Source organism: Myotis myotis, unplaced genomic scaffold (genome assembly GCF_014108235.1).
Source record: "Myotis myotis isolate mMyoMyo1 unplaced genomic scaffold, mMyoMyo1.p scaffold_m19_p_10, whole genome shotgun sequence".
In the NCBI taxonomy this organism is placed as follows: Eukaryota; Metazoa; Chordata; class Mammalia; order Chiroptera; family Vespertilionidae; genus Myotis; species Myotis myotis.
This window is the reverse complement of record NW_023416314.1, coordinates 49,018,445-49,046,244: the sequence shown is the minus strand read 5'-3', so window position 1 is coordinate 49,046,244 and position 27,800 is coordinate 49,018,445. Positions and strand designations below refer to the sequence as shown.

Sequence of the window (27,800 nt, the reverse complement as noted above, 5' to 3'; positions counted from 1 at the left end):
TCACCAAAGAGACATGATTTATTTTAGTGAAGAATGGTTTTTAGAAGTCAAGATCTGGATGTTAGGTATGCTCATTGCTTTTGGGGTGCTATACTTCCTATTAGGTATATCTTAATAGGAAGATTCAGGTGATATATTTATATACTTATATATAACTTCTATATTTTCTCTCTCTCTCTCTATATATATATATATTTGTGTATGTGTGTGTGTATATATATATATATATATATATATATATATATATATATATATATGTATATATATTTACAACCATGAGTTCCAGGGAAATGTCCTTGGATATTAGTTTTCTTGTTTCCATATTTATAACTCCCTTTTCCAACAGTGAGAAAATTAACTCCCATTATTCTTTTTTTTTTTTTTTAGAGGTATTTCAGTTGCTTTATTGAGTAGGTTTCCTGTGCCACCGCACACAATCCAGGATGAGAGGGTCAGAAGTCAGAGGTCCCAGTTACAGGAGTCAGCCCTTGCCAGGAGTGTTGATGTAGACTTTGCCATCTTCTTGGATGGGCGTGTCACATGGGCTGGCACACATAAACACCACCACCAGGATTAGCAGAGACACCACAGCATCAGCAGCTACAGGGCCTGCCGGGAGTGGCCCACATCCTGAACAGGAATGTGGAGTTATCTGAGCAGCAGCCACTGGGAGCAAAAGTAGAAGCAGGATGTTGCCTGGAGGGATCATGGCGGGCTGGGGGCTGGAAGGGGGCAGGCAAAGAGATTTAGTCTAGAAAGGCTCTCCCATTATTCTTAATATATGATTTCATCAATCCCCTTACTGTAAATAATTTCTGTTTTACCACTTCCTTCCTCCTCCCAACATGGATGCCCTCTTTACTCCTTTTAGGTTCCTACCTTCCACACTGGGAACATCCTTTTCCAGCAATATGGGAGGTTAGATATCCCAAATGACCCTTTGTATCAGTTTCCTGTTGGTGTGTAACTAACCGCCCCAAAGTGTAGTGGCTTAAAACAAAAATAATTTATTATCTCTCACAATTGGCTGAGAGATTCTGCTTGTCTCACCTGAGCTCACTCATGTGGCTGCTTTCAGTTGGCGGGTTGGGTGGAGAATAGCCATTCTCACACGTCCTCTCTCACGTGTCTGAGGTCTCAGCTGAGTTGGCTTCAATGGCTCCACCTCTCTCCTCATGTGATCGTCCATCTAGGACTTCTTCACATGATGGCGGAAATGTTCAAGGAAAGCAAAAGCCAAAGGCCTCGTAAGTCACCTACACGACATTCTATTGTCAAAGCAAGTCACAGCCCAGCCCAGATCAAGGAGTGGGGAAACAGACCTCACTTTTAGATAGGAGCTAGAGTAGCAAGGTTACATTTCAAAGGAGCACCAACACGGAGGTATACCTCATTGGGGACCATTAGTCTAATAATTCACCATACTTTTCTAATTAAATGGTAAGAATGTCAGTTAAAGCATATATGTATGTGTGTGTGTGTATACACACACACACACACACACACACACACACACACACAGCATTCTAAAAGTCTCTCTGAACTGGAAAGACCATAAAGAATTCACAGAGCCTGGAGTGCAATCATGAACCTTGGGAGACAAGCAACCTCTACATTTGCCTTTTTCTCTGAGGTTTTCAGCCAACACTGGAGAACTTACCTTAATACGCTATGTGGGGCATGCCGAACAGAAGGCAAATCTGGGGGCTACAAAAACAAGGAATCAAATGTGAGACCCTTCCACAAAGCTGGGACCCAACCCTCAGTGTAAGATGAGTGAGAAAAACAATTTCACTGGAGGAAAGGAGACAGCAAGAAAAACTTGCATGCATGTCTTGTTGGAACTGGATGTTGCAAAAAAGAATCATCTGAAAATCTGTAACCACAAACCGAACGTCACATGGATTTACAGAGTTTTGTGAAAAGAAAAATGCAAGCTGATGATGTTATTTAAAGTGATCCCCTGGTGTGAGGCCTCTAGTTGGCCGAGAGGTAAAAATGTAAATCTTCCCTGAACAAATTCAAACTCAATCCAGGCCTTCAAGAATTCCTACAGATGAAATTCCAGCAAAAATGAGCAACTCACTGTAAAACAAAATCACAAAACATACTAAGAGGCTAGGCATCATCTGTGAGAACCAGCAGAAAAACAAACAAAAAAAACAGAAGTCAGAATAGAGCCTTTATGCATTCAGATGCTAGACTACTAATATAAGACACAGACTTGGATGTAACTAAGTTTAATATGTGCAATGGACTGAATTGGGTCGCCCTAGAACAGGGTGGGCAACCCTTTTGTGAGTGCGTGCCAAAACCAGCAAAATCTCTGACTCCAAATTCTTCTGCGTGCCAACCCTAATTTTTTGAGAACATGTCGTGCCTACTTGATATCTCTTAAGGTGTACATATGTGAAGAACCTTGAAGAAATAATAAAATTCATTCGAGCGACAAAAACACAGTATATGATGATGAAAAGTACATTTATTTTTTAATGTATACATGTTATGTAAAATTATTTATTTATCTAAGATGCACCTACACTGAATTTATCTGAAAAATAAAAAAGTCAATATTAAGAAAAAAATCGTAAATGTAAGATTATAAGAGAGGGTTTCGCGTGCCAGCAAAAGTTACTGGCGTGCCATGTTTGGCACGCGTGCCAGGGGTTGCCCACCCCTGCCCTAGAACTTACTAGTATAGATTCAAGCCCCAATGTGACAGTATTTGGAGTAAGGAAGTAATTAGGGTTAAATGAAGTCATAAAGATGGGGCCCTGACTGGATTAGTGCCTATGAGAAAAGACCCAGAGAGCTTGCCTTCTCTCCACCATCTGAGGACTCTCTGGGGAGGTGCCATCTGGAAGCCAGGAAGAGAGCTCTCACCAAGAACCTGACCATTCTGGTATCCTGATCTTGGACTTGCAGCCTCTGGGCTATGAGAAAATACATTTCTGTGTTTTAAGCCATCCAGTCTGTGGTATTGTTACGGCATTCTGAGATGACTAATACAATATGTTTAAATAAATATAAGACAAGCGTAAGTAATGAGTATGAATAACTTGACAGAAACGGAGAAAAGTTTACGTAGAAATTCTCAAAATTAAATTTTTAGTAGTTGAAAGTAAAAACAAACAAACAAACAAAAAAACAAAACAAAAAAACTTTGAAAAATGGGTTCTACCACTGAAGATAGATTCTACCACTGAAGATAGGATTAGTGAACTGGATGATAGATTGAATGTATTTATATGGAATATAAAGAGACTGAAAATACGACAGGATATAAGATACTAGAGGCCCGATGCACGAAATTCATTCATGGGGGTGGGGGTGGGGGTGTCCTTCAACCCCACCTGTACCCTCTCACAATCTGGGACCGCTGGCTCCTAACCGCTCACCTGCATGCCTGCCTGATTGCCCCTAACCGCTCCTCTGCCAGCCTGATTGCCCCCTAACTGCTCCCCTGCCAGCCTGATTGCCCCCTAACCGCTCCCCTGCCGGCCTGATCGTCCCCTAACTGCTCCCCTGCCGGCCTGATCGCCCCAACTGCCATCCCCTGCTGGCCTGATCACCCACAATTGCCCTCCCCTGCTGGGACCTGCCTCCTGGCCGCCGGGCCCCACCTCCGCTGTGCGTGTGGCCATCTTGTGGTGGCCATCTTGTGACGATGTCACGCAAGGGTGCGAGGACCACTTCGGCTTTTATTAGTATAGATGGTGGATATACAGGGGTGGGCAAAAGTAAGTTTACAGTTGTTTGTATGGAAAAAGACATGCAGGTTATGATTATTACAATAGCTTTATAAACTCAAAAGAATGTCACAATGGGCATCCCAGTAGTGAGAAGGTCTAGCATATGTCTAGTCATAGCTCCTAAAAGAGATAATGGGGGTGGGAAAATTGGAACCCTCATACATTGCTGGTGGGAATGTAAATGATATAGTGATTTTGGAAAACAGTTTGACAATTCCTCAAAATCTAAAATATAGAGTTAGCATATGACCTAAAATTTCACTGTTTGTTATTTACACAACAGAAATGTAAACCTATACCTACACACAAATGTTCACAGCAGCATATTCACAACAGCTAAAAGTGGAAACAACCCAAATAATGAATGGATGAATAAAATGTGGTATATCCATAAAATAGAATATTACTAGTATCTGGCAATAGAAAGAAAGTACAGCTATGTACTACAATACTAGTATGAATGAATCTTAAAAGTATGTGGCAAGTGGCCCAGTCAGTGTGGCTCAGTGGTTGAGCATCAACCTATGAACCAGGAGATCTCAGTCTGATTCCTGGTCAAGGCACATGCCTGGGTTGCGGGTTCACTCCCCAGTAGGGGTCGTACAAGAGGCAACCAATCAATGATTCTCTCTCGTCATAGATGTTTCTATCTCTCCCTCTTCCTTCTCTGAAATAAATCAAAATAATAAAAAAAAATTATGGCAAGTGAAATAAGCCACTAACAAATGATCACATATTGTAGGATTCTATTTATTGGAAATGTCCAAATAGGCAGATCTATAGGAAAAGAAAGTAAATTAGTGATTTCCTAAGACTAGACAGGAACAGGTGGGATAGAAATGGGAAGTGACTGGTAATAGGTACAAGGATTCTTTGGGGGTGGGGGGGTAAAGTGTTTTAAAATTAGACCATAGTCAAGATGCACAACTCCAAATATACTAAAAACCATGGAACTAAACACTTTATACAAATGAGCTTTATGGTGTATAAATTACATATCAAAACTATTTAAAAACAGATAATAAAATAGGAAAACAATATTCAACTTCTTACTAACATAATTTTCCAGAAGTGTTGAAAACACACATCTTTAAATTCAGGAATTCGAATAAATCCCAAGCAGGATAAATAAAAACAAAAGCCATATCTAGACACATCATCACATAACTGAGGAACACCAAAGGAAAAGAGATAAGATATTTAAAGCATCCAGAGACCAAAGACACATCACCTATCAAGGAGCAATACTGATTGCTCTCTGACTTCTCAACAGCAATCTGATGGAAGCTAGAAGATGGTAGAATACTATCTTCATTGTGCTGAGGGAAAATAAACTACAATTCTAAAGCATGTATAAATATTATATGGATTAGAAATTATTAAAAACTTCAGACAGATACAAATATGAGATCACAGACATTCACTAAAGGACCTTTTAAGGGATGTACCTCAGCCAAAAGGAAAATGAACCCATATGGAAATCTGAGGAGCATGAAGAAATGATGAACATATTTATAAATATGTCAGCAACTCTAAGCAAACATTGCATAACATTTAAAAATACACTGAGTGACCAGATTATTATGACCACCTGATGTTTGTAGGCAAATTAGCTATAATTTCGAGCTGAAGTTGCTAGAGGGCCAGACCATTATAAATAGGGAAGCAGGTTGTTTACCATGACAGAAGTGATTTTTTTCTGAAGATATGGGTAAACAACACTATTTAACAGCCTTTGAATGTGGGAGATTATATATATATATATATATATATATATATATATATATATATATATATATATATATATTACATACACACACACACACACACACACACACACAGTATATTGCCCAATCTGTGAAGGAATACTGACCACAATTAAGATACTGGATGACAATATCATATAAGGTGGGGGACAAGTTCATATGTCCTAAGATTTTATACATACACACACACACACACACACATACATACAGGGTGGGGCAAAAGTAGATTTACAGTTATGAGTACACAAAACAGTTTATTCTTTTTTAAAACTAGTTTATTATATACTAGAGGCCCAGTGCATAAAATTTGTGCACGGGTAGGGTCCCTAGCAGCTGCTGGCTGCAGGCTGGGGCACCTCCTTGCCCCTGGCTGCCTGCTGCCGCTGCTGGCCCCACCCCCTGGTCGAATTCCCGGTCAAGGGGGCAATTTGCATATTAGGCTTTTATTATATAGGATCTGTTTTTCAACTTTTTTTTAAATCCTAACCTGAGGTATTTTTCCATTGATTTTTAGAGAAAATGGAACAGAGACGGAAAGACAGAGAGAAATATTGACGTGAGAGAAACATCAATTGGTTGCCTCCTGCACATGCCCTAGAGCAGCAGTTCTCAACCTGTGGGTCACAACCCTTTGGCGGTCAAACGACCCTTTCACAGGGGTCGCCTTAAGGCCATCCTGCATATCAGATATTTACATTACAATTCATAACAGTAGCAACATTACAGTTATGAAGTAGCAACGAAAATAATTTTATGGTTGGGGTCACAACATGAGGAACTGTATTTAAAGGGCCAGAAGGTTGAGAACCACTGACCTAGAGCCTGCAACCAAGGTACGTGCCCTTGACCAGAATCGAACCCAGGACTCTTCAGTCTGCAGGCCAACGCTCTATCCACTGAACCAAACTGGCTAGGGTGAGAGTTTATTCTTGTATTATTATTTATTTACTAGAGGCCCAGTGAACAAAGATTTGTGCACTGGCGGGAGAGCGGGGGGGGGGGGAGGGTGTCCCTCAGCCCCACTTGTGCCCTCTCACAGTCTGGAACCCCTCAGGAGATAAACCACCTGCTGGCTTAGGCCCGCTGCCCTAGTGGCAGATGGCAGGCCCGATCCCTCAGTGCCTGCCCCGCCTCCTCGGGTCACGCACACGGCAGGGCCGATCCAGGGGTTGGGGCGCCACCCCAGGTTGTGCACACAGCAGGGCTGATCCGGGGATTGGGGTGCCGCCCCGGGTCGAGTCACACACAGGACACACACAGACACCTGCCACTCCGGGTCGCAGATAGCAGGCCCAGATGGCGACGGGGAGGCGGGATGGCGCTGTCCCACCCTGCCTGCAGTATGCAAATTAGCCGCCATCTTTGTTGATGGTTAATTTGCATATCGTGCTGATTAGCCAATGGGAGGTGTAGTGAAGGTACGGTCAATTACCATGTTTCTCTATTAGATAGGATGTATTATTGTATTGTTTTCCATATGAGCAACTATAAACCTACTTTTTCCCCACCCTGTATGTGTATGTATATATATATATACACACATATATATGTACACACACATATATATAACTATATGTAGTTTTATATATTACTAGAGGCCCGGTGGCTGTGAGAATCAGCTGTGTCTACAGTGGGAGAACTTCTGTGCTGGAGACACCCTTCTGGGGCAGGACTTACTTCAGTGGGGCTTTGGTGCTCACTGAGTCTGCCCCCTAAGTGTGTCCCTTATGGATCTGAGGAGTTGTAACCTGGATGGTCCCGGGCTCTTGGATCACTAAGGAGGTGCTAATTTAGCCTCTACCTGAGGCTACCCAGCAGGAGCTATGGAGAGATCTGCAGATTCCTCTTCCTTGTTGGGGGTTTGGTGGTGCCCAGATGAGGCCCAGCTGTGAAGCAATGCAAGCTGCTGTGGGGCCTTGGGCCTTCTTTTGGATGTTCTGGGTCTCTCTGACCCAGCTGCAGTTTGTTAGGCAATTTTAGATCTCAAAGGGCCAGCCCATTCATATGCAAAAGCCTCTGCTAGCAGCTTGGGTGGGGCAGGGTCTCAGGGAATTAACAGGGAGGAGCAAACAGCTATGGCTGATCCTCAGTCCTGCCCTAAGAGGCCCCTGGGTCTCAGTGTCTGGCGGTAATCACTGCAAGCAGCTCTGAGAGAAAGCCACCCTTGAATTCCGCCTGCTGCCAGACAGTCCAGTTTCTCCCCGTATGAGTCTGGGTCCCCAGAGACTCGCCTGGAACTGGAGTTCAGAGCAGTTGGGAGCTTGTGACTCCCTCCAGATTGAAAAAGACACTGGCGTCCTCTGTTGCCAGCCCTTTCCCCATGCGCCTCCGTACCTCTGCTCTTTACATCCGCACCTCCTCTGAGTCTCAGTGTGCTTTTCTCTTTCCTTCTAATTGTAGAATTTCCACTTAGCCAGCCAGCCTTCCTGTGGTTCTGGATGATGTCTGTTTTGTCTTTTAGTTGTAGTTTTGAAGTGGTTGTATGAGGCAGCAATTTCAGGTGTTTACCTATGCCGCCATCTTGGTTTCTCCGAAGAGTGAATATTCTTGTCTTGTTCTTGAATTTAGAGGGAAAGAATTCAGCCCTAGCTGGTTTGGCTTAGTGGATAGAGCATCAGCCTGTGGACTGAAGGGTCCCAGGTTCGATTCTGGTCAAGGGCACATGCCTGGGTTGTGGGCTTGACCCCCATTAGGGGACTTGCTGGAGGCAGCCAATCAAGTATGATATTAACTATACAGTTTCTTATAGATGCTCTTTATCAAGATGAGGAAGGTCCCCTTTACTTCTAATTTGCTCAGTGTTTTTATACACAAAGGAAGTGAATTTTGTCAAATGTTTGTTTTTTGCAGCAATTATTTTGATACTGTGTTTTTTCTTTATTGACCTGTTAATAAGATAGATTACATAAATTAAGTTTTGAATATTGAATCTATATGTTTTAAATTCTTCTCAGCAATATATTATATGTAGAGTTCTTAAATATCTTTCATTAGATTTATTCTGTCTTTGATGCTTTTGTTTGCAAATGGTATTACTTCTTTAATTTTATTTTCTAAGTATTTATTGGGATGTAGAATAAAATTGTGTTTTTTTTTAATATATTTTTTTTATTGATTTTTTACAGAGAGGAAGGGAGAGAGATAGAGAGTCAGAAACATCGATGAGAGAGAAACATCGATCAGCTGCCTCCTGCACATCTCCCACTGGGGATGTGCCCGCAACTCAGGTACATGCCCTTGACCGGAATCGAACCCGGGACCCTTGAGTCCGCAGGCCGACGCTCTATCCACTGAGCCAAACTGGTTTCGGCGAATAAAATTGTTTTTGACATTGACTTTGTATATAGAAACTTGCTGAATTAATAAGTTCAGTAATTTTTCTGTAGATTCTTTTTTATTTTCTATATGCTCAATCATGTTTTTATGAATTAAAACAACTTTATTTTTTTTCTTCTTTACTACTGTTTATGTGTATTGGTTTTTCTTGCCTTTGGGCAGAATCTCCAGTACAAAACTATATAAAAGTGGCACCTTATTTCTTAAACCAGTGGGAAAACATTCACTATTTCACTTTTGAGTAGGATTTCAACTATAGATTTTTTGGGGGTGTATTTGTGTGTTTCCTGTGCAAATACAGAATCAATTTTTTCAATATTTTTTTACCCCCACAAATGTTATTAAGACCTGCTTGTGCCTTAGCTGGTTTTGCTCAGTGGATAGAGCTTCTGCCTGTAGACTGAAGGGTTCCAGGTTTGATTCAGGTCAAGGGTACATGCCTGGGTTATGGGCTTGATCCCCACTAAGGGGCGTGCAGGAGGCAGCTCATCAATGATTCTCATCATTGATGTTTCTATCTCTCTCTCCCTCCCTGAAAAATATATATATATATATACACACACACACACACACACACACACACACACACACACACACACATATATATATATATATATATATATATATATATATATATATATATATATATTTAAAGACCTACTTGTGAGGACACTTGAAATATAGTAGTTACTAATAAAGACAACTAACATTCTGCTTTTAGTTTTATTAGTATTTATTTGATGCTGAATTTACTCTTGGACCATAGTTTTTGTTTCTTCAGTTTCTTCTGGGATATCTTTATCTTCTGTGCAAACTCTTCTTCTGCTTGAGGAACAATCTGCTCTTTTTCAGTAAGGATTCTCTCAATGTAGCCGGGAGAGTACATGTGTGGGTCAGTGTGCCCATGAGCTCTGTAAGTTCTGCAATGTATCTTGGGAGCTTTGTTCACTTGGATGAGCTCAATGACCAGAGAATCTACATCTACACCCTTAAGTTCAGCATTATTCTCTGCATTGTTAAGCATGTGTAGGAAAACTTCAGCACTCTTTATGGGCCGACCATCAACCTTGCGTCCAGCCCCACTGTTTGGCCTGGCACACAACTTCACCATTGTAACAATGGAATGGTACACATTGCTCCTTTAAAGTGACATCCTTCAGCTACTTGGTGGTTTTTCAGATATGCATACCCTTGATTGCTTGGGCAGTTTCACAAGTGTTCTTAACACAAAGATTTGAAACTCTTGATTTGCATGATTTGTGGGTTTTTCTGGATCAAGTGAATAGTGAACTATTTTCAGGTCACCTCAGACCACTTATATGAAGAGGTAAATTAATTTACTTTTGATTATGATTGAGGAATTTAACAAATGTTTAAATAAAATGTTTTTAAAGCCTTTTAAATCAAAGTAAAATTTATATGGAGAAAAATATACACATCTTAAGTATATAATTAAATGAATTTTAATATACTCATATATCCAGTACCCTAATAAAGATTGAAAACATTTTATAACGCCCCCCCCCTCCAAATTTTATCTTGCCTCTTTTTAGTCACTACACACAGCATATAGGCGACCATTATTCTGATTTCTGTCATGGTTTCAGTTTTGCCTATTCTGAAATTTCACATACATGGAATTGTAGAGCACATGTTCTTTTGTGTTTGGATTATTTGTTCAGCAAAATATGTTCACTATACTATAAATTTTTATTTATTCTCCTATTTGATGAAGATTTAAGCTCTCTCTAGTTTTGGGGGTATAATAAATAAAGCTACTATAAACATTCCCATACAAACCCTTTTGTGGATCTAAGTTTTAGTTGCTGTTGGGATAATACCTAGAACAGGAACTGTTGGTTATAGATTAAATCTATATAAGAAACTGCTTGAGAAACAAAACAGTTTATAAGAGTGGAAATGGTGTTGTCCATTACCACTAGCAATATATGAGTTCCAAATCCTGCATATCCTCAACAATGTTTGGTGTTAGTGTTTTTTAATTTTAGCTTTAATATATGCTCGCTCTCTCTCTCTCTCTCTCTCTCTCTCTCTCTCTCTCTCTCTCAACTTCTTTATCCAATTAAGGAGATTTTTTTCTATTCTTAATCTGCTATGAGATTGTATCATTTATAGGTGTTAAATTTTATCCAATACTTTTTCTGCATCTGTTGAGACAACTGCTATAATTCTCATTTATTTTCTTAATATGGTGAATTATATTGATTGGTTTTTAACACATTTATTGAAGCACAATTTACATATCTCAAATTCACCCATTTCAAATATACAGTTTGAGGAGTTGTAGAATGTTCCCTGTTGTGTGACTATTACCACAAACTTTCACCCAAAAAGTTCCCTTGTTCTCCTTTGCTCTTCATTTCTAGTCTTATTATAGACTGTAGGCAACCTCTGTAATGTTTTCTGTATACATAACAAAATTTTGTTATTTCTAGAAGTTCTATATAAATGGAATCATGAAATATGGGGCCTTTTTCATGTCCTTTTCCACATGACAAGGAACCAAGGCCTCTTGCCACCAACCATATAAACAAGCCATCTTCGAAGAAGATTATCTGGTCTCCATCAAACCTCCACTGATATCTTGACTGCAACCTTATGAGAAACTCTGAGATCCAAATCTATGCATCTGAGCAACCCTCAAACTTCTGAGCCATAGTAACTATCTATACTAATAATAGCCTAGGTGGCATCACACCCTCACATTGTCACAAGATGGCCACGTGCACAGTGGAGGTGGGGCCCAGTGGCTGCTCCGAGCGGTGAGGTCTGGAGTTCCTGTGGCTCTGCGTAGTGGAGGAGGTCAATCCCGGAGTCTTCGCCGCCTCGTGTGGAGGAGGCGGGTCACAGCACAGGAGGGCAGTTGGGGGCCATCAGGCCAGCAGGGGAGCGGTTAGGGGGCGATCAGGCTGGCAGGCAGAAGTGGTTAGGGGCAATCAGGCAGGCAGGCAGGCAGGCAGGCAGGCAGGCAGGCAAGCGGTTAGGAGCAAGCAGTCCCAGATTGTGAGAGGGATGTCCAACTGTAGACGGATGCCCAAGGGGTCCCAGATTGGAGAGGGTGCAGGCCAGGCTGAGGGACACCCCTCCTGTGCACAAATTTTGTGCACCAGGCCTCTAGTGAGATAATAAAGACATTTGTTTCAACCATTAAGTATTGAGGTCATTTATTATGCAATAACAGATAACTAATACACTTGCATTTCTGGAACAAGTCCAATTGATCCTATTTTATGATTATCCTTTTTACATATCCCTGAATTCAATTTGTTATTATTTTGTGTAGAATTATTATTTAATTTCTGAGAGATAGTGATATATAATTTTCCTTTCTTGTAATGTCCTTTTCAGATTTTGCTATCAAGATTATGCTGACTCATTAAATGAGTTGAGAAGTATACTCAAATTTTAATGATCTCCAGGAATTTTTAGAAAATGAGTAATATTTCTTTACTATGTATTTACAAGAATTTAAGAGGGAAAACATTTACACCTGGGGTTTTCTCTGGAGAATGTTTTAAAATTACAAATACAACTTTTATAGATATGGAACTGTTCAAAATGTCTATTTCTCATTTCAATTTTGTACAGGAAGTTCTTCATTGTACTATAGTTGTCAATTAATTGCTATAAAGTCATTCCTAACATCTTTGTATTGTAGGATCTATAGAATTCTTAAAATTTATAGTTTGTGCTCTTTCTAATTTTTTCATTAATCTTTCTATGTATTCATTGACTTAAAAATTTTAAAGAACTTTAGACTTTGCTGTTTCTCTACTATATGTTTGCTTCCCATTTTATTAATTTATGCTCTTATCTTTATTATTGACTTCTTTCTACTTTATTTGGGTTGATTTCCTGTTTTTTTACTAGCCTCAAAAGTTTGAAATTTTCATAATTTATTTTCAACTTTTTTTTTTTTGGTAATACATACATTTTAAAATTCTCTCTAGTCAGTGCTTAGTTGTTACCTATAATTTTCTGTATGTAGTGTTATTTTGCTGTAATTTAGTTCAAAATATTTTTAGATGTTTATCATAATTTCTGACCCATGAGCTCTTTAAGTGAGTGCTTAATTTTCAGATCTCTGGGCATTTTCTAATAATCTTTTGAAAAATTGAGTTAAATTCTATATTGACTCTTTTCAGTGAATATAATCTATATTCTTGCTATTCAAAGTGTGGTTCATGAGTCCTACACCATCATTATTTGGGAGTTTGATGGAAATTCAAAATGTACATTTGGTCAAGATCCTGGTTAATATCTATGCTGGCTAAAGTTTGAGAAGCACTATTCCATATTACTTCAATTTTTTGAAATGTGTTCAGACTTGCTTTATGACTCACCATGTGGTCTGTTTGGGTGTATGCTCCATCAGCATTTGAAAATAATGCCCATTGTGCAGCTATTCAGTGCGCTATTCTATAAATGTTTATAAGGTCAAAGTGGTTAATAGTACATTTCAAATCTTTTATATCCTTACTGAGATTTTGTCTGCTGTTCTATAACTTCTTAAAAGATACTTGTTAAAATTTTCAACTGTAATTGTGGATTTGTGTAGTTCTTCTTTTAGTTCTATTAACTTTTGCTTTAAATATTCTGAAACTGTGTTATTAGGTGTGTGCATGTTTTAGAGTAATTTAATCCTCCTGCTTTCCTTTTTATGTAGGAAATTTCCTCTTTACCTTTAGTAATATTTTTCTTTAGAGTTCTATTTTATGATATCTACTAGTGGCCCAGTGCACAAAATTTGTGCTGGGGGTGTGTTTCCCTCAGCCCAGCCTGCACCCTCTCTAATCGGGGACCCCTTGGGAGATCCACAGGGATCGGATCTAAACCAGCAGTCAGATATCCCTCTCACAATCTGGGACCGCTGGCTCCTAACGGCTCGTCTGCTTGCCTGATCTCCCCTAACTGCCTCTGCCTGCCTGCCTGATCGCCCCTAACCTCTCTGCCTGCCTTCCTGATCACCCCTAACTGCCTCTGCCTGCCTGCCTGATAACCCCTAACTGCCCTCCCTTGCCAGCCTGGTTGACCCCAACTACACTCCCCTGCCAGCCTGATCTTGCCCCCAATGGCCCTCCCTTGCTGGCCTGATCTTGTCCCCAACTGCTCTCCCCTGCTGGCCTGATTACCCCCAACTGCCCTCCCCTGCCAGCCTGATCTCGCCTCCAACGGCCCTCCCCTGCCGGCCTGATCTCACCCCCAACTGCCCTCATCTGCCAGACTGATGGCCCCAACTGCCTCTGCCTTAGCCCTCACCACCATGGCTTTGTCCAGAAGGAAGTCAGACGTCCAAAAGATGGCTGGTTGACCCAGTCTAATTAACATATTACCCTTTTATTAGTATAGATAGATTATATAGGATAGAATTGCTTAAATTGGGGGGAAAGCCTTTTTCAGCAGGAGAAGATGCTGTTAGCAGACAAAAATACATAATCCCTATATCTGGACTGATAGCCAGCCATATGCACTATATTGCCAAACTGGTCATTAAAATATTGAACCACTTTCTTACACCTTACATCAAATAGCTGTTGCTCTTAAAATCCCTCCTCAGCCCCCACCTGTGGTTCTGCCTTCTCATTTCACCCAGATTAGGTTCTGATTGGTCAGTTTCTATTCCAGTCAGCATCAGAAGCTCCACCTCCTAGGCAGCCATTGGCTCCTCGCACTTCACCCAGATTTGGTTCTGATTGGTCAGTTTCTATGCCAGTCAACATCTTCAGGCCTATCTCTGGGCCTGATCAGAGAGTCTGGGCTGATTAGCAGCCCCCGCCCCGTGGAGGCCTGTAGAGAAAGAGAGGTGCGGCTTCTGGCCAGTCCCGGAGAGAATGAGAGAGGCAGGGGCTGCCATGGAGGCTACAGATCAGACCCTGCTTCTCTCTCCAGGCCTCTCTTCGGGCCTGATCCATAGCCCCCTTGGCAGTCAGTGCTGGGTCGCCGCACCTGCAGCGGTGGCAGTCAGTGCTGGGTTGCCATGGCTGTAGGACTGACTTCCAGTGGGTCGAGCCTTCGGTCGTTTTGGATGTTACGGACCCTGGGTTTTTATATATTAGGATGTGTCTATATCTACATTTCTGTCTATACATATGTACAATATGTATTTATATGTATTTGCTTTCTTTGGATTAGTATTTGCATCTTGTATCTTTTTTTTCTTTTTTCTTTTAATATACCTTACCTTTATAGTTAAAAGTGTTTTTATATAAACAACTTATATTTGGCCCTTGAAAAATCCAGTCTTTTACTATTAATCTTTTAGCTACAGTTTTTTTAATTTATATTTAATGTATATACTTAGTAATATAATTAACTTTAAGTCTACCATATTCTATTTATTTTCTATTTGTTTAGTCTCTTTATTTATTGCTCCTTCCTTGCCCCTTTTGGGATCAATAGAATATTTTAATTTTTACCCTTTTTCTTCTATTAGCTTTTGAGTCATATATTCTTTTAGTATTCAATTAGTAGTTACCAAATAAGTAACAATATACCCCCTGATTTATTAAAGTCTATCTTAAATTAATATTCTTGCCATTTTTCTGAACAGTGCAATAAATTTACACAGTTTAATTACATTCATCTCCTCATTTTTATGCTATTGTCGTCATATATTTATTAGTACTTACGGTTACATTATTGTATTATTTTTCTAAACAGTAAATATCATTTATATTATCTACATATCAATCCTTTCCAGTGGTCTTTCTTTCTTCCTTTAGTTTCATGGTTCATTCTAGGGTCATTTATATTCAGTCTGAAAAATTCCCTTGAGGTTTTTTTTGTAGTGCAAGTCTCTAGTGACAAAATTTGTCAGCTTTTGTTTATTGAACAATGTTTACCTTAATTTTGAGGGATATCATTCTAAGTTGGCAAATTTCTTTAAAATTTCAAAATTATGAGGATATCGTTCACTGCCTTGTGTCTTCCATAATTTCTGCTGAAAAGGCAATTGAGTTTTGTTTTGTTTTTTTCTTGGAGGATAATGTGCCTTTTTGCCCTTTATTTGCTTGTATTTTCCTCTTTCCCTTTGCTTTTCAGCAGTTTGTTATATTTATTTATTTATTTACTTATTTACCTATTTATTTATATTGTCTTTATTGAGATATTACTGACTATATTCCCTATGGTACACTTTATATTTTCATAACCATTCTGTAATAATCAATTTGTATTTTTTTATTTTTTATTAATCTTTCTATTTGATTGTAAGCTCTCTGAGGAATTGGTTTCTATTGTGCATTCTCAAAGAGCTCAACACAGACTTGACCAATAGACTGATCCACTGCAGAGCCTTTACACATGGAAAATGATGCTGGATTATCCTGGGGGAATAATACAGCGGTTGCTAATATTTTTAACTTTTCATCTCTTCAATATTTATGCATTTATTCAATATTTATGCATTTATTATGTTTTGGTCAAGGCATATAGCTACTTTTGGAGTTTGTATGCACAATTCAAGCACCCTTTACTCAAAGAGACAGTGGTAGGATGCTTCTTCTGGTATCTCCAGAAGAATGAGAGCTTCCCTCTTCCCTCCATTTCCAAGATCTCTGAAATCAAACGAGATACCTGGCTGAGAGGAACTTGTGTAGGCCAACACAGGAAATGGGCTGACTCATGTCTCCTCTCCATCCCCTTCTTTCGTTTCATGTCAAATTATGAAAACATGTCAGTCTTGTTTATTGGCACAACTAGGCATTTAATAAATTCCTCTTTTCATTTCTTTTCCTGCGCATAGGTAATTGTTTTAGTTCCATGACATACCTGCGAACTCGTTGAGTTCCTTTCATTGTTTTCTAGCTCTTGCCCAGTTATCTCTGGAAAATTCCTCAGTAATAATTTGTTCCATTTGACTCACAGCCCCCCAAATGGTCATGCTCACACCAATTAGTGTGTAAATATTATTGGTCGTATACCTGTATCAAGAAAAGAGAAACTGTGCACTCAAAGCAAAATTACTCATAATTAAAAGAAGTAGTTTAACGCTGAGTGCTTTGACAATGCCCAGAAGTCCCTTTCTGCAAATGTCACCAATACTTTTTAAAAATCCTTTTCTAAATAACGCCCCCAAAATGGTTTTTGAATGATGGATGAACAATACCTGCCCCTCCCCCAATGCACACACACTAAACGTCATTAGCTTTTCCCTAGTCCCTTCAAATGAAAACAAACTTTAAATGAAAATTGAACTAACTGTGCAAACTCAGCTTCTAGGTAAGTTCTAAGTCCCCATTTACCAACAAGATTGCATTCTCTCTAGAAATCCCCTCACTGCCATAGGTCCCCATTGACCCAAAGCAGGAGCACAGGATTGTACTGTTTGGTGATTCTATTTTCAAAATGGGCCGAATGTGGCAGGTAGTAGGTCCTCTGTATTTGTTGGATTGAAATGAACCTTTGTGCAATGTCTTGGTTCTGCCTGCATTTGCCTCATAAAACCATTGAATCTTCCAAAAAAAACCAAAACAAACAAACAAACAAAATCCTTCAAATATCCGAAGAAACTACCAAGTTTTAGCTAAGTGTTCTCCAATCTAAAATTTCCAGTCCCTTCAAATGTGTTTCATGTGATATTCATCTGTTTATTCATTCAACTATTTATTCGTTCATTTGATAATTACCCACTCTGGGTCAAGCACTATGATAATCAACAAAGATTCAGCATGTACCATAGGTGATAGAGAAATATGATTTGTTACAGTGGAGTTGGCTTCGACCTTTCATTAAATAATAATTTTAAGTGGAAATAGAACAAAAAGATCAAGAAAACTCAGAGAGCCCAATGAAAGTATTCCCTTTTGGTGTCTGAGTATTTGTATAGGTTGTTTTGAAATTCAGAGCCAGTTCATTCTTTTTAAATTATCATTATTATTATTTATTTATTTTCTTTTTTATTTTTTATTTTAGAGCCAGTTCATTCTAAATGTCTTTAAGTCACTTGCTTGGGATGTAGATCTAGTTCCACATTGGCTGTGGCCATAGTACGTATGGAGGTGACATCCCAACGCCTAGAAAATCCAGTAAAGGGAGATACACATACTGAAGATAACATGCTGCACATTCCCCACTGAATACTCTTATGAGGCATTCTGGATGGAGCCACCATCGTACCATCACTTATAAGGGTTAATATTTAATGCTCTATGAACCCATCCCCTCAAAACCTTTACTTCTTAAGGCAACATGGGTGACTTTGCTGATTAAGCAAAAGGTCAAGAAGTTCCCAGAAAGACAAAGTTTAATATTTTGAGATTTTTTTCTTATATCTTATTTGTAAGTGATCCTCCCCCACAGAAAGCAACTTGCTAAATAATTTCTTACCCTTGTAAAAAAAAAAAATGTACTACTTTCCAAAATAGTACAATCAGAGATACCCTCCTTAACGTCCCGATTGGCTTTGTTTGGACAATGTGGTCACTACATGTATAATTTGCAAGGGACTGACATACAGCCATTGTCTTAGGAAAGCTGAGCCTTTACTGAAGGGCCTCTGGTGGGCCTTGGCCTAAAGGGTTCAAGTTAACCTGAGGTGTGGGAAGAAAGCTGGTGTTTTCCTACTTATATTAATTCCCAAAGGCCCGAGGGAAGGCCTGAAATCTATCAGGTTGGAGTGAGAAAGGCAGGCAGGGAACTAGAGAGGCTGTCACATGCTGGAAGCAGGGCCAGCAAGCAAAGGGTGGGCTATGAGCCCATGAGAATGTCCAGGGCAGGAATGGCAGGAAATGTCAGATAAGAGGGCAGGAGCCTGAGTGCTGGGCAGAAAGGGAGGCCTGCAGCTTAAATATCACATGAACTCTCTCTTGGTGTGAGGCCTTATCAAAGAGGCTCCTGAGCCCTGGAGAATTCCAAACCTCCAGGAAGGGGGAATTCACAGTCCTGGGATCTTCCTTCAGGAGGCACTTGCCTCTCAACTAGCAGACACAAGGCTCTGGTTCTAGCCATCCTTCGATTCATCGGAACATATTGATTGTCCTCCGTTGCTGGCCCTGCTGCTCCTGGCTAGGGACTGTGTGCCTAAGAAATGCAAGTGTGATGAGATTTGCGGCCACATTTGCTACACCCCATTTGGGGACACAAGGTCTGACAAACATGCGTGTGCCTGTGGGATGATGACCAGAATATGTGTAATCAGAGCTGCCCCAGAAATCTGGCATCCACTGTGGCCAAAGCTTTGGCCAGTAGGATACCCAGCATCTATGGTCCTCACAACCCTAACAGCTGCCTTTTCTTATGCTGTATTCCAAGCTAAATTCATTTCAGGTGACAGTGGAAATCTGTGATGAGGCCAGAGGCTGGAGGTCCCCTACTGAATCCATAATCATGCCTGGAGACAGCTACAGCTTCAGTTAGGTTTTTCCGCGAGGATGCTTTTCAAAAGCAATGTTGGTAGTTTGAGGCCGTTTTTTCGTCTTTTAGATTAGCAAGTTTTTTGTTTTTTTAATGATAATACTCACTTTGGTGAAGGAAGAGGGTGACATGGCTACTGCAGGTAGGAATGTACATTAATGAAACTTATATGAAAAGGGGTTTGCCAGTTTTTCTAAGGCACCTGAAAAAAATTAGACTGTTCTCGACAGTTGTGATTACACAACTGGTAAATTTAAAATTTTCATATATATATATACACATACAGAATGGTTATATGTATTATTTCTGTAACCAGAAATAATTAAAAAACCACACAACTTATTTCTGGTTAATGAGATTAAGAAAATTTTCTTTTCCTCTTTATTCTTTTTGGTATTTTTCCATAATGGTTTTGTACTACTTTTAAACAGGGGAAAAAAAAATAATTAAAACTCTGAACCAGGCTTCTGGAGCAGAGTTTCCAACACTGTGCCTGGGGCTTCTGATCTGTGAGAGGCATCTGTCACTGGACACTCTCTGGCCAGGCTGGGCACAGCCCACCCTCTGGCCCTGCGGAGCAAAGCAGAGCGCTTGTTCTCATTGCTGAGTTCCACTGTTCCCCAATCAGTGACCTCTCTGTTCAAGCAGCCGCATTTGCTGCTGCAGAGGGACCCCGGGAGTAAGAAGTGGAGTGCAGAGGGTTGGGAGGAGCCAGAAAAACAGTGGCCAAGGGGGAAAGCCGGGCACAGAGAAGGTTCCAGGCTGCGAACATCTGGGGCACAGTGCTGTAGGCTGCTCGGAACACATCCTAACTCCTGCTGCTTTGCTCTCCAAGGTTGCTGAGGTTTCTTGAGTGTCTCCCGTGCAGGAAGTCTTTGCCTCCTCTCTGTCCCAAGGGCTGTGCCTGTCATTCTAGAAAGATCACGAGTGCCTACAGCTGTAAAATCCCTGGCACAAACCCTAGCCCATTGGAATAGCTGTTTTCCTAACAAATAGCAGCCAGATAAATGCAGTATTAAATTCAACCGTGTAGAAAAGGGCAGAAGAAGGACAATTCCTGGGTACTGAGCTGAGGTGGCTGCCATGTACTGTTGTCTAGGTTATATACTACCACATCTTCCACTAATAAAGTAGACGTTATTAGTTTGTGTATTTATTACAGCAGTTATTCTAGAAGATACCTATAAATTGTTTAGCAAAATTAGTATCTTGTAACAATTTTGAGACATATAGAAGAAACGTGCCTTGAGGAAGGGACACCTTTTTCTAGTTGGTCAGTAATAGCTCTGTTATCAAATACAGAATTTTAATTCAAGATCCACGTCTTGCCCAGGTTCACACACCAGACCAATCTACTGTGAAACTCCTGGAGGTGAGCATTGGAGGTGGACAGAATGATAAAGAGAGATTCGTATGCACATTTGCAGGTGCTGAGAAGGAGGCAGAACCCTGGGTCCTTTTTGCATCTTGAATGGGCATAGGCAAGGCGGTCTGTTCTGCCCTCACCCTTGGATTTCTGGCTTCCTTAGTTATGAGAACTGCATGCTGATGTGTGAATTTCAAAGCAATTATTGAGACCTAAGGGCTCCATTAAGCAGAAATTGCTGCCTGACTCGGCAAGCTTCATTAACTTGGTCGCTATGGTGTTTAACCCTGACTCATGGACCCACGTGCTGTCTCCTAGATTGTGGAGCGTGAATTCTGTGATTGACCACATCTGACTGCTCACATCCTTTGCCGTGTGTGTGTGTGTGTGTGTGTGTGTGTGTGTGTGTGTGTGTGTACAAGCATGTGAGCAGGCTCACTCACGTGCATAATGAATGCACATTGGCTTCCCTCTAAAATTTCTTGTTGAAATTATGATACAAAGTACTTTGGGCCACATTCAGTTTCAGGGTAGGAAAAACAATTTGTTCTGCTGAGACCAATGTAGCTGAAATGTGTCAGCCATCTTGGACTGCCATGGCAGGGAAGTGTTTTAGTAATGAGGGGCCCTAAGTCTGGGAATGGCCCGAGGGTCTACCACACAAGGCCTCTTTCTCTCTGTTTCTGCTCTCCACCTCCTCAGCTAAGCTATTTATGCAAAAAGAGCAGGAAGTCACTGAAATCCCAGGGCTCCCTCGTACTGTTCTGTCTCCTTTGTGAGATTCCTTTTCTCACAGAGCCCTTCAAGGGGTCACCCACTAATGTCCTAAGCAACCTAGACCCACTCTTGAATTTTACATCTGAATATTTTGCTGTCGCCAGATATCTAAGCGGAAACAATGTTATAAAACTCAGTGTTTCCAGAAAGTGAACCTATTAGCCAGCTTCCCCATTTACAACTTTCTCCTCCCTGCATATTCCCCGTCTTGGTGAGAAAACCTAGCAGAACTGTAACTAAGGGGAGTGTAGTGACCAAGGGCCCCGCTTCTGTGCTCTGAATTCATCACTATCTTTGCACTGAGACCCTGCTTCCTACGGGCTGCTCCCAGCAGTGACCGAGTGTGGCACATATACTGAGGCAGATCCATCCCTGGGTGAGGTGGGACAACTCAGACAACTGACTTTGGCTCAAAGACTCCCCAGCGGTCCTGTGGAATCTCCCATAGACTGCATGGCAGTATAGGATGCTTTTCCCCAAACTTTCCTCCCTCACTTGGGATCTACTGCATCTGTAGTCTGATGGCTCCCCAGGATTTTATAGCTCCTTTTATGTTTTCCTAAATGAACATCGTTGCACATTTAATCCCATCTTGGCATCTCTTTCTCAAGGAGCCCAAATAACAAAAGTAGTACTGTGCGGGGTAATAGTGCTATTGGCCCGTCTGCCATCCTCACAGAGATAAGTACTTATTCTGAGTATGGGTTTACCTTCCCGGCCTCCGAGTGGCGTGTTAAGTGACACAATCAGGTGCTCAATTTGCCAGTGGACACAGCCAAGATCCTCTTGACCTGTAGGACATCGACATTCAGACCTTCTTTTATCAAAAGACATCAGTAAGAGCTTGGGGGGAAAAATCAAGTGCACACAATGGGAAAAGATACTTGCAATACATGCATCTGATATGACTTGAATACAGAATATATGAATTCTTACAAGTCAGTAAGAAAAGAGCAGGTAGCCCAATAAAAAATGCACAAAGGACTTAAACAGGCATTTCACAAAAAGCAGTGTCCAAATGGCTAATAAACACTTGAAAAGGTGTTAAACTTCACTGTATTTGGGAAACATAAATTAAAACCCCAATGTGATGCCACTAAAAATGGCCAAAAGGAAAACACCGGACAATACCAAAGGTTGACAAGTAACTGGAATTGAGTCACCAGAATTCTTACCTGTTAGTGGAAGTGCATATTAGGACAACTATTTTGGAAAACTTTGATAGTATCGACGAAACTGTACACATACCTTTTCTATGACTAGCAATTCCATGTGTACATAGTTCATTAAAGACAGAATAAGAATGTTCCTAGCAGTGCTACTTATAATGCCAAAAGCAAGTAATAACATAATTCTAATTGTTAAGGGCTTAAAATCAAACAAAACTAGTCTACACTGTTAGAAATCTAATAGTGGTGATCTTTTGGGGGGGGGGGTAATGGCTGGAACTGGACAAAAGGGTGGCTTCTGGGGTGCTGGTAAGTTTTATAATCTGAGTGAGAATTACACAGGTGTGTTCACTTTAACAAAATTCATCAAACTGTACTAGGATTTGTACAACTTTTCTGTATGTATATTCTGCTTCAATAAAATTTATCAGAAAAAATTTACTTTATTCCTAAATATTTTTGTTATAAAATTTTAGAAAGTGTAGAATAGAAAAAGAAAAAATTACAGCAAGACTACTCACTTTGAACATTTTAGTGATTAGCCTTTTCTCTATGCACTCAGATGTCCTCTCTAGCCCATCCTTCAAATCAAATCAGTACCATGTTCTATATGTTATTTTGCAACAGCTTTTTACAACTTAAAATATACATTCAACTCTACACATTGTAAACATCTTTTCGTGTCATTCTCATTCTTTTACCACATTTAAAGGGCTGCTAGATGTCCACTGAATTAGAGTCCAATTATCTACATAAAAACTCATTTTTCATGTTTTAGTTTTTTTCCAGTTTTTCAATAATGGTCATTTTTGTAGCTGAATCTTTTTTTTTTTTAATTGCTAAATTGCCAAGAGAGAGAGAGAGGAGAGGAGAGGAGAGGGGAGGGGAGGGGAGGGGAGGGGAGGGGAGGGGAGGAGAGGAATTGTTGTTCCACTTATTTATGCATTCATTTGTTGCTCCTTGTATGTGCCCTGACTAGAGACTGAATGTGCAATCTTGGCATATCGGGAAGATGCTCTAACCAACTGAGCTACCCGGCCAGGGCAAAATGTGGCTAAATCTTTATGCCACATCCATGATTATTTCTTTAGATTCAAGTTCTGTAAGTTGAGTGTCTATATAAAGGGTGTGTCTACTTTTGAGATTTAGACAACCCAGAATTAATTTTTTAACAACCATGTAACAATTTGCATGCAAAGCATGCTTGAAAATGGGCTATCAGGTAGTTCTTGGCAAACTGAGAGCCACAACAATGTTACTAATTACCATGGTATCTATTATATCACTTCATTTATTTCTCACCAAAATCCTGTTTAAATGGATACCAAGAGCTAGCTGCCTTTTACAAACAAGAAAACAGGTTTACGTGAAGGACCTTACTCAAATTTTCTGCGAAGAAAGCTGGGTTCAAAGTGAAGTCTGTCCAACACCGAAGCCCTCTTCCTCACTCCATGCTGTTTCCCAGGAATGCAAGTCCTTTTGCTGAGCTGTACCAAGGTGCCCAACTGGACCAGTGAGTGAGCTATAGTAACAGTCAATAATGATCATAGTGAGAGCTCATGCTCAATGTTTGCTAACAGACTGATCAGAAAAGAAAGTAGGACCGAGGCGGAAAAAGAAAAGGGTGGGTACATGTGGGGAGGAATTCTGAATCTGATTGAAGTTGCCAGAAGATAAAAAATTGAAATCTTGTGTCAGCCCACTTGTTGATGACGCGTCATAAGCTTGTCCAAGCTGCCTCAGCCACCAGGGCACCAGGCTGTTTGACCTCATTCCCCTGGAGTAAGACTGATAAGCACATTCCACTGAGACCAGATGTGTCTGGGAGAGGCCAGAAGCCGGTTTACAAGAAGACACAGAGGGAGTGGGGAGGCTTGTGCAAGCTTTGTGATTGTGTCTTGGAGTTATTATGGAAAGTCAAGGGAGTAAGACTTTTGAGGGCTGTTCCAGTGAAACTCTGGATCAAGCCGCATCCATTTTCCTATGAAGCTATTAAGGCTGGTTACTCAGAAATAGCAAGAAAGCTTTGTATGTGTGTATGTGTGCGAGAATGTGTGTGGCAGTGTGTGTGTGTGTGTGTGTGTGTGTGTGTGTGTGTGTGTGTGTGTTTGTGCACACGCAGAATAAAGGAAATGCTGGGATTGACAAGTGTGAGGGAAACTGGATGTGTATGCCTTTTCATAATTTGTTCTTGGACCTGCTCCCTGCTGACTTGCATTTCACCACTTACTCTACATGTCAATTGATAAGGAAGCTTGGACAGGGATAGAGAGGAGAAGAGGCAACTTGGGGAAGTGGGAGAGAAAGCTTTGGAATGCCACCACTCCAGCTCCTAACCCAAATTTAGCCACCAACCACCTTCGCATAAGTGTAACAATAGCTAACATGAATTTCAGGGTCTGTGCTAAGTGTATCTTCTGTATCTCACTTAATTTTCAAAACTAGTCCATTAAAAAAGGTTCTTCTATTGTCCCTGGCTTATAGATGAGGAGACTGAAGTTCAGAAGGCTGAGGAAACTTACGGGAGATCCCATAAAATTTTCTAAGAAGCAGTTTTGAACTGAGGCCCATTGAAATCTAACATGCCCACTCTTCTCAATGGCATGATTTAGAGAGAATTCTCGAAGTTGAGCCTCCGTTTCCTTTCCTTTAAAGTGGAAATAAACATGCCTAGCCCAGCGCATGGTCTGGAGGTCTAAATTAAATGTGGTACTTCAGACCAGAACATGGAACATCATACATCCTCAGTGGATGTTACTTTTTCTTTCTGGAATGGAAAGGACGGATAAAACAGCAAATCAAACCAAAGAACTGAGAAACATTTGGTGGCGTGGATGAAAATAGATTTGATGGAGCACAAGGAAGATTTAGATTCAACTAAGGGCACTATCAGGATGAAGGACACTGAACTTAGGACCACAAATATACTGAGTTGGCCACAAGCTTGCAGGGATGATGGTATTGTGTCTAGTGGCCAAATGAGGAAATGATGTCCCAAAGGGAGCTACCTGGCCCTAAGTCATATTACTGTGATTCTCTCCAAGGGTTGCACTTGCCGTCTGTTATTTTTTTAGTGAGACAGAATTCACATACCAGTGGGTTGGTTTTTGTTTTTTTTTTAAAGTATATTTACAAAGGAGAGTGATCTTCACCACTATATAACTCTCTAATTCCAAAGCATTTCATCACCCCAAAGAGAATCTCCATACTCATTAGCAGTCACTCCTCATTACTCCCTTCCTCACACCTGGAAATCACTGATCCGCTTTATATTTCTATGAATTTGCCCTTTCTGGACATTTTATAGATACAGAATCATATAGTATGTGGCCTTTTGTGTCTGGCTTCTTTCAGTTAGTGTAATGCATCAAGGTTCAGCTATGTAGTAGCATAAATCCTTATTCTAGTCATTTTTATTCCATTTATCAGTAGTAACCCATTGTATGGCTATATCACATCTTATTGATCCATTCACCCATTGATGGAAATTTTGATTTCCATCAGTTTGAAGAACTCCCTTATTCATTTTTTGTATAGCAGGTCTTTCAGTAACAAATTCTCTCAGTCTTGTTTATATTAGAGCAAGCATGTCAAACTCGTGGCCCGCAGGCTGCATGTGGCCCACAATGAATATTTTTGCAGCCCAGTAAATATAACGGTATGTAAGAAACGTTTTAATAAAAATTTCATAACTCAATTTTTACAATATCTTGTTATACAAAACTAGAGGCACAGTGCACAACATTTGTGCACTGGTGGGGGGAGGGGGAGGTCCCTCAACCCGGCCTGCACCCTCTCGCAGTCTGGGACCCCTCAGGGGATGTCTGCCTGCTGGCTTAGGCCCGATCCCCAGGAGGATCGGGCCCAAGCCATCAGGCAGACATCCCTCTCACAGTTCGGGACCCCTCGTTACTTACCACCCGCCTACAGCAGAGGCAGGAGAGGCTCCTGCCACTGCCGCTGCTCTCGCCAGCCATGAGCCCTGCTTCTGGCTGGGCAGCACTCCCCCTGTGGGAGCGCACTGACCACCAGGGGACAGCTCCTGCATTGAATGTCTGCCCCCTGGTGGTCAAAGCGACTGGTCGTTCCACTGTTCAGTCGATTTGCATGTTGGGGTTTTATTATATAGGATTATTAATAACAAACTACAATGTTCGCTAATGACTGATTACTATAATCATGTTGCATTCATTTCCCTTACACGTCTTATGCGCAGGCACACCATTTCTCTCCACCAATACTAGCAGCAAATATTTTAGCAGCCGATTGCCACGACCTTAGTCTTGGACTGACTTGTTTGGTGTGTGCAACAGGAAATATTTCCCTTTTGGAAAATAAGACAAATAGGTTTATTTGCATTACATTTATTAATTTGTGCAGTTATTCAGTGTCTGGTAAGTTAATGTTCAAGAAAAAATATTAATTTTATTAAAATGTTCTTTTTTTTATGTTAACAATTACTCATTTATTTCTGCCCTTTGTATTCAGCATGTCTCTATTGAAATAAACCTACGTTTCTATGAAAATTGAAGCTTTTGTTTTTTGTGGCCCACATAAACTTAAACTTTGTTTATTTGACCCGTGCTAGCCTTTGAGTTTGACTTGCTTGTATTAGAGTGTCTTAATTTCTCCTTCATTTTTTTTAAATTTATTGATTTTTTTTTGTTTTAGAGAGAAAGGAAAGGAAAGAGAAACTTTGATTTGTTGTTCCATTTATTCACACATTCATTGGTTGATCCCTGCTTGTGTCCTGACTAGTGATTGAACCCACAACCTTGGTGCATGGGGACAATGCTTCAACCAACTGAGATACCTGACTAGGGCTCCCCTTCATTTTTAAAGCAAAGTTTTGCTACAAACAGAATTCTTGGATGAGTTTTTTTTTCTTTTATCACTTTGAATATGCCATCCCACTGCCTTCTGGCTTCCATAGTTTCTGATGAGAAATAAGCTGTTAATTTTATTGAAGATTCCTTGTAAGGGATGCATTGTTTTTTTGTTTTCAAAATTTCCTCCGTTTTTGTCTTTTAACAGTGTGATTATGATGTATCTAAGGATAGATCTCTTTGACTGTACTGGAATTTGTTGGAGATATAAATTAATGTTTTTTCATCACATTTGGGAAGTTTGGGGCAATTTAAAAAGATTCTTTCTATCCCTTTCTTTTCCCTCCTTCTGGGACACCCATAATTAATACTGGTATATTGGAACACACACTTGATGGGTGTCCCATAGGTCTCTTGGGCTCTTTTTATTTCCT

The 27,800-nt window shown here is 40.4% G+C and overlaps 1 protein-coding gene and 1 long non-coding RNA gene across 2 annotated transcripts in view; one reads left to right on the top strand and one right to left on the bottom strand.

Annotated features, from left to right (window-relative positions):
- Window positions 1-27,800, top strand: part of LOC118664843 — a 79,936-nt gene that overhangs the window by 11,489 nt on the left and 40,647 nt on the right. The window lies entirely within an intron of this gene.
- On the bottom strand, window positions 282-24,138 carry LOC118664840 (hematopoietic cell signal transducer-like). The gene is made up of 4 exons (XM_036325444.1): window positions 23,921-24,138; window positions 22,082-22,162; window positions 1,051-1,198; window positions 282-722 (listed from the first exon to the last, which is right to left on the bottom strand). The coding sequence occupies exons 3-4, from the start codon at window positions 1,062-1,064 to the stop codon at window positions 482-484; spliced, it is 255 nt and encodes an 84-aa protein (XP_036181337.1). The 5' UTR covers window positions 1,065-1,198; window positions 22,082-22,162; window positions 23,921-24,138; the 3' UTR covers window positions 282-481.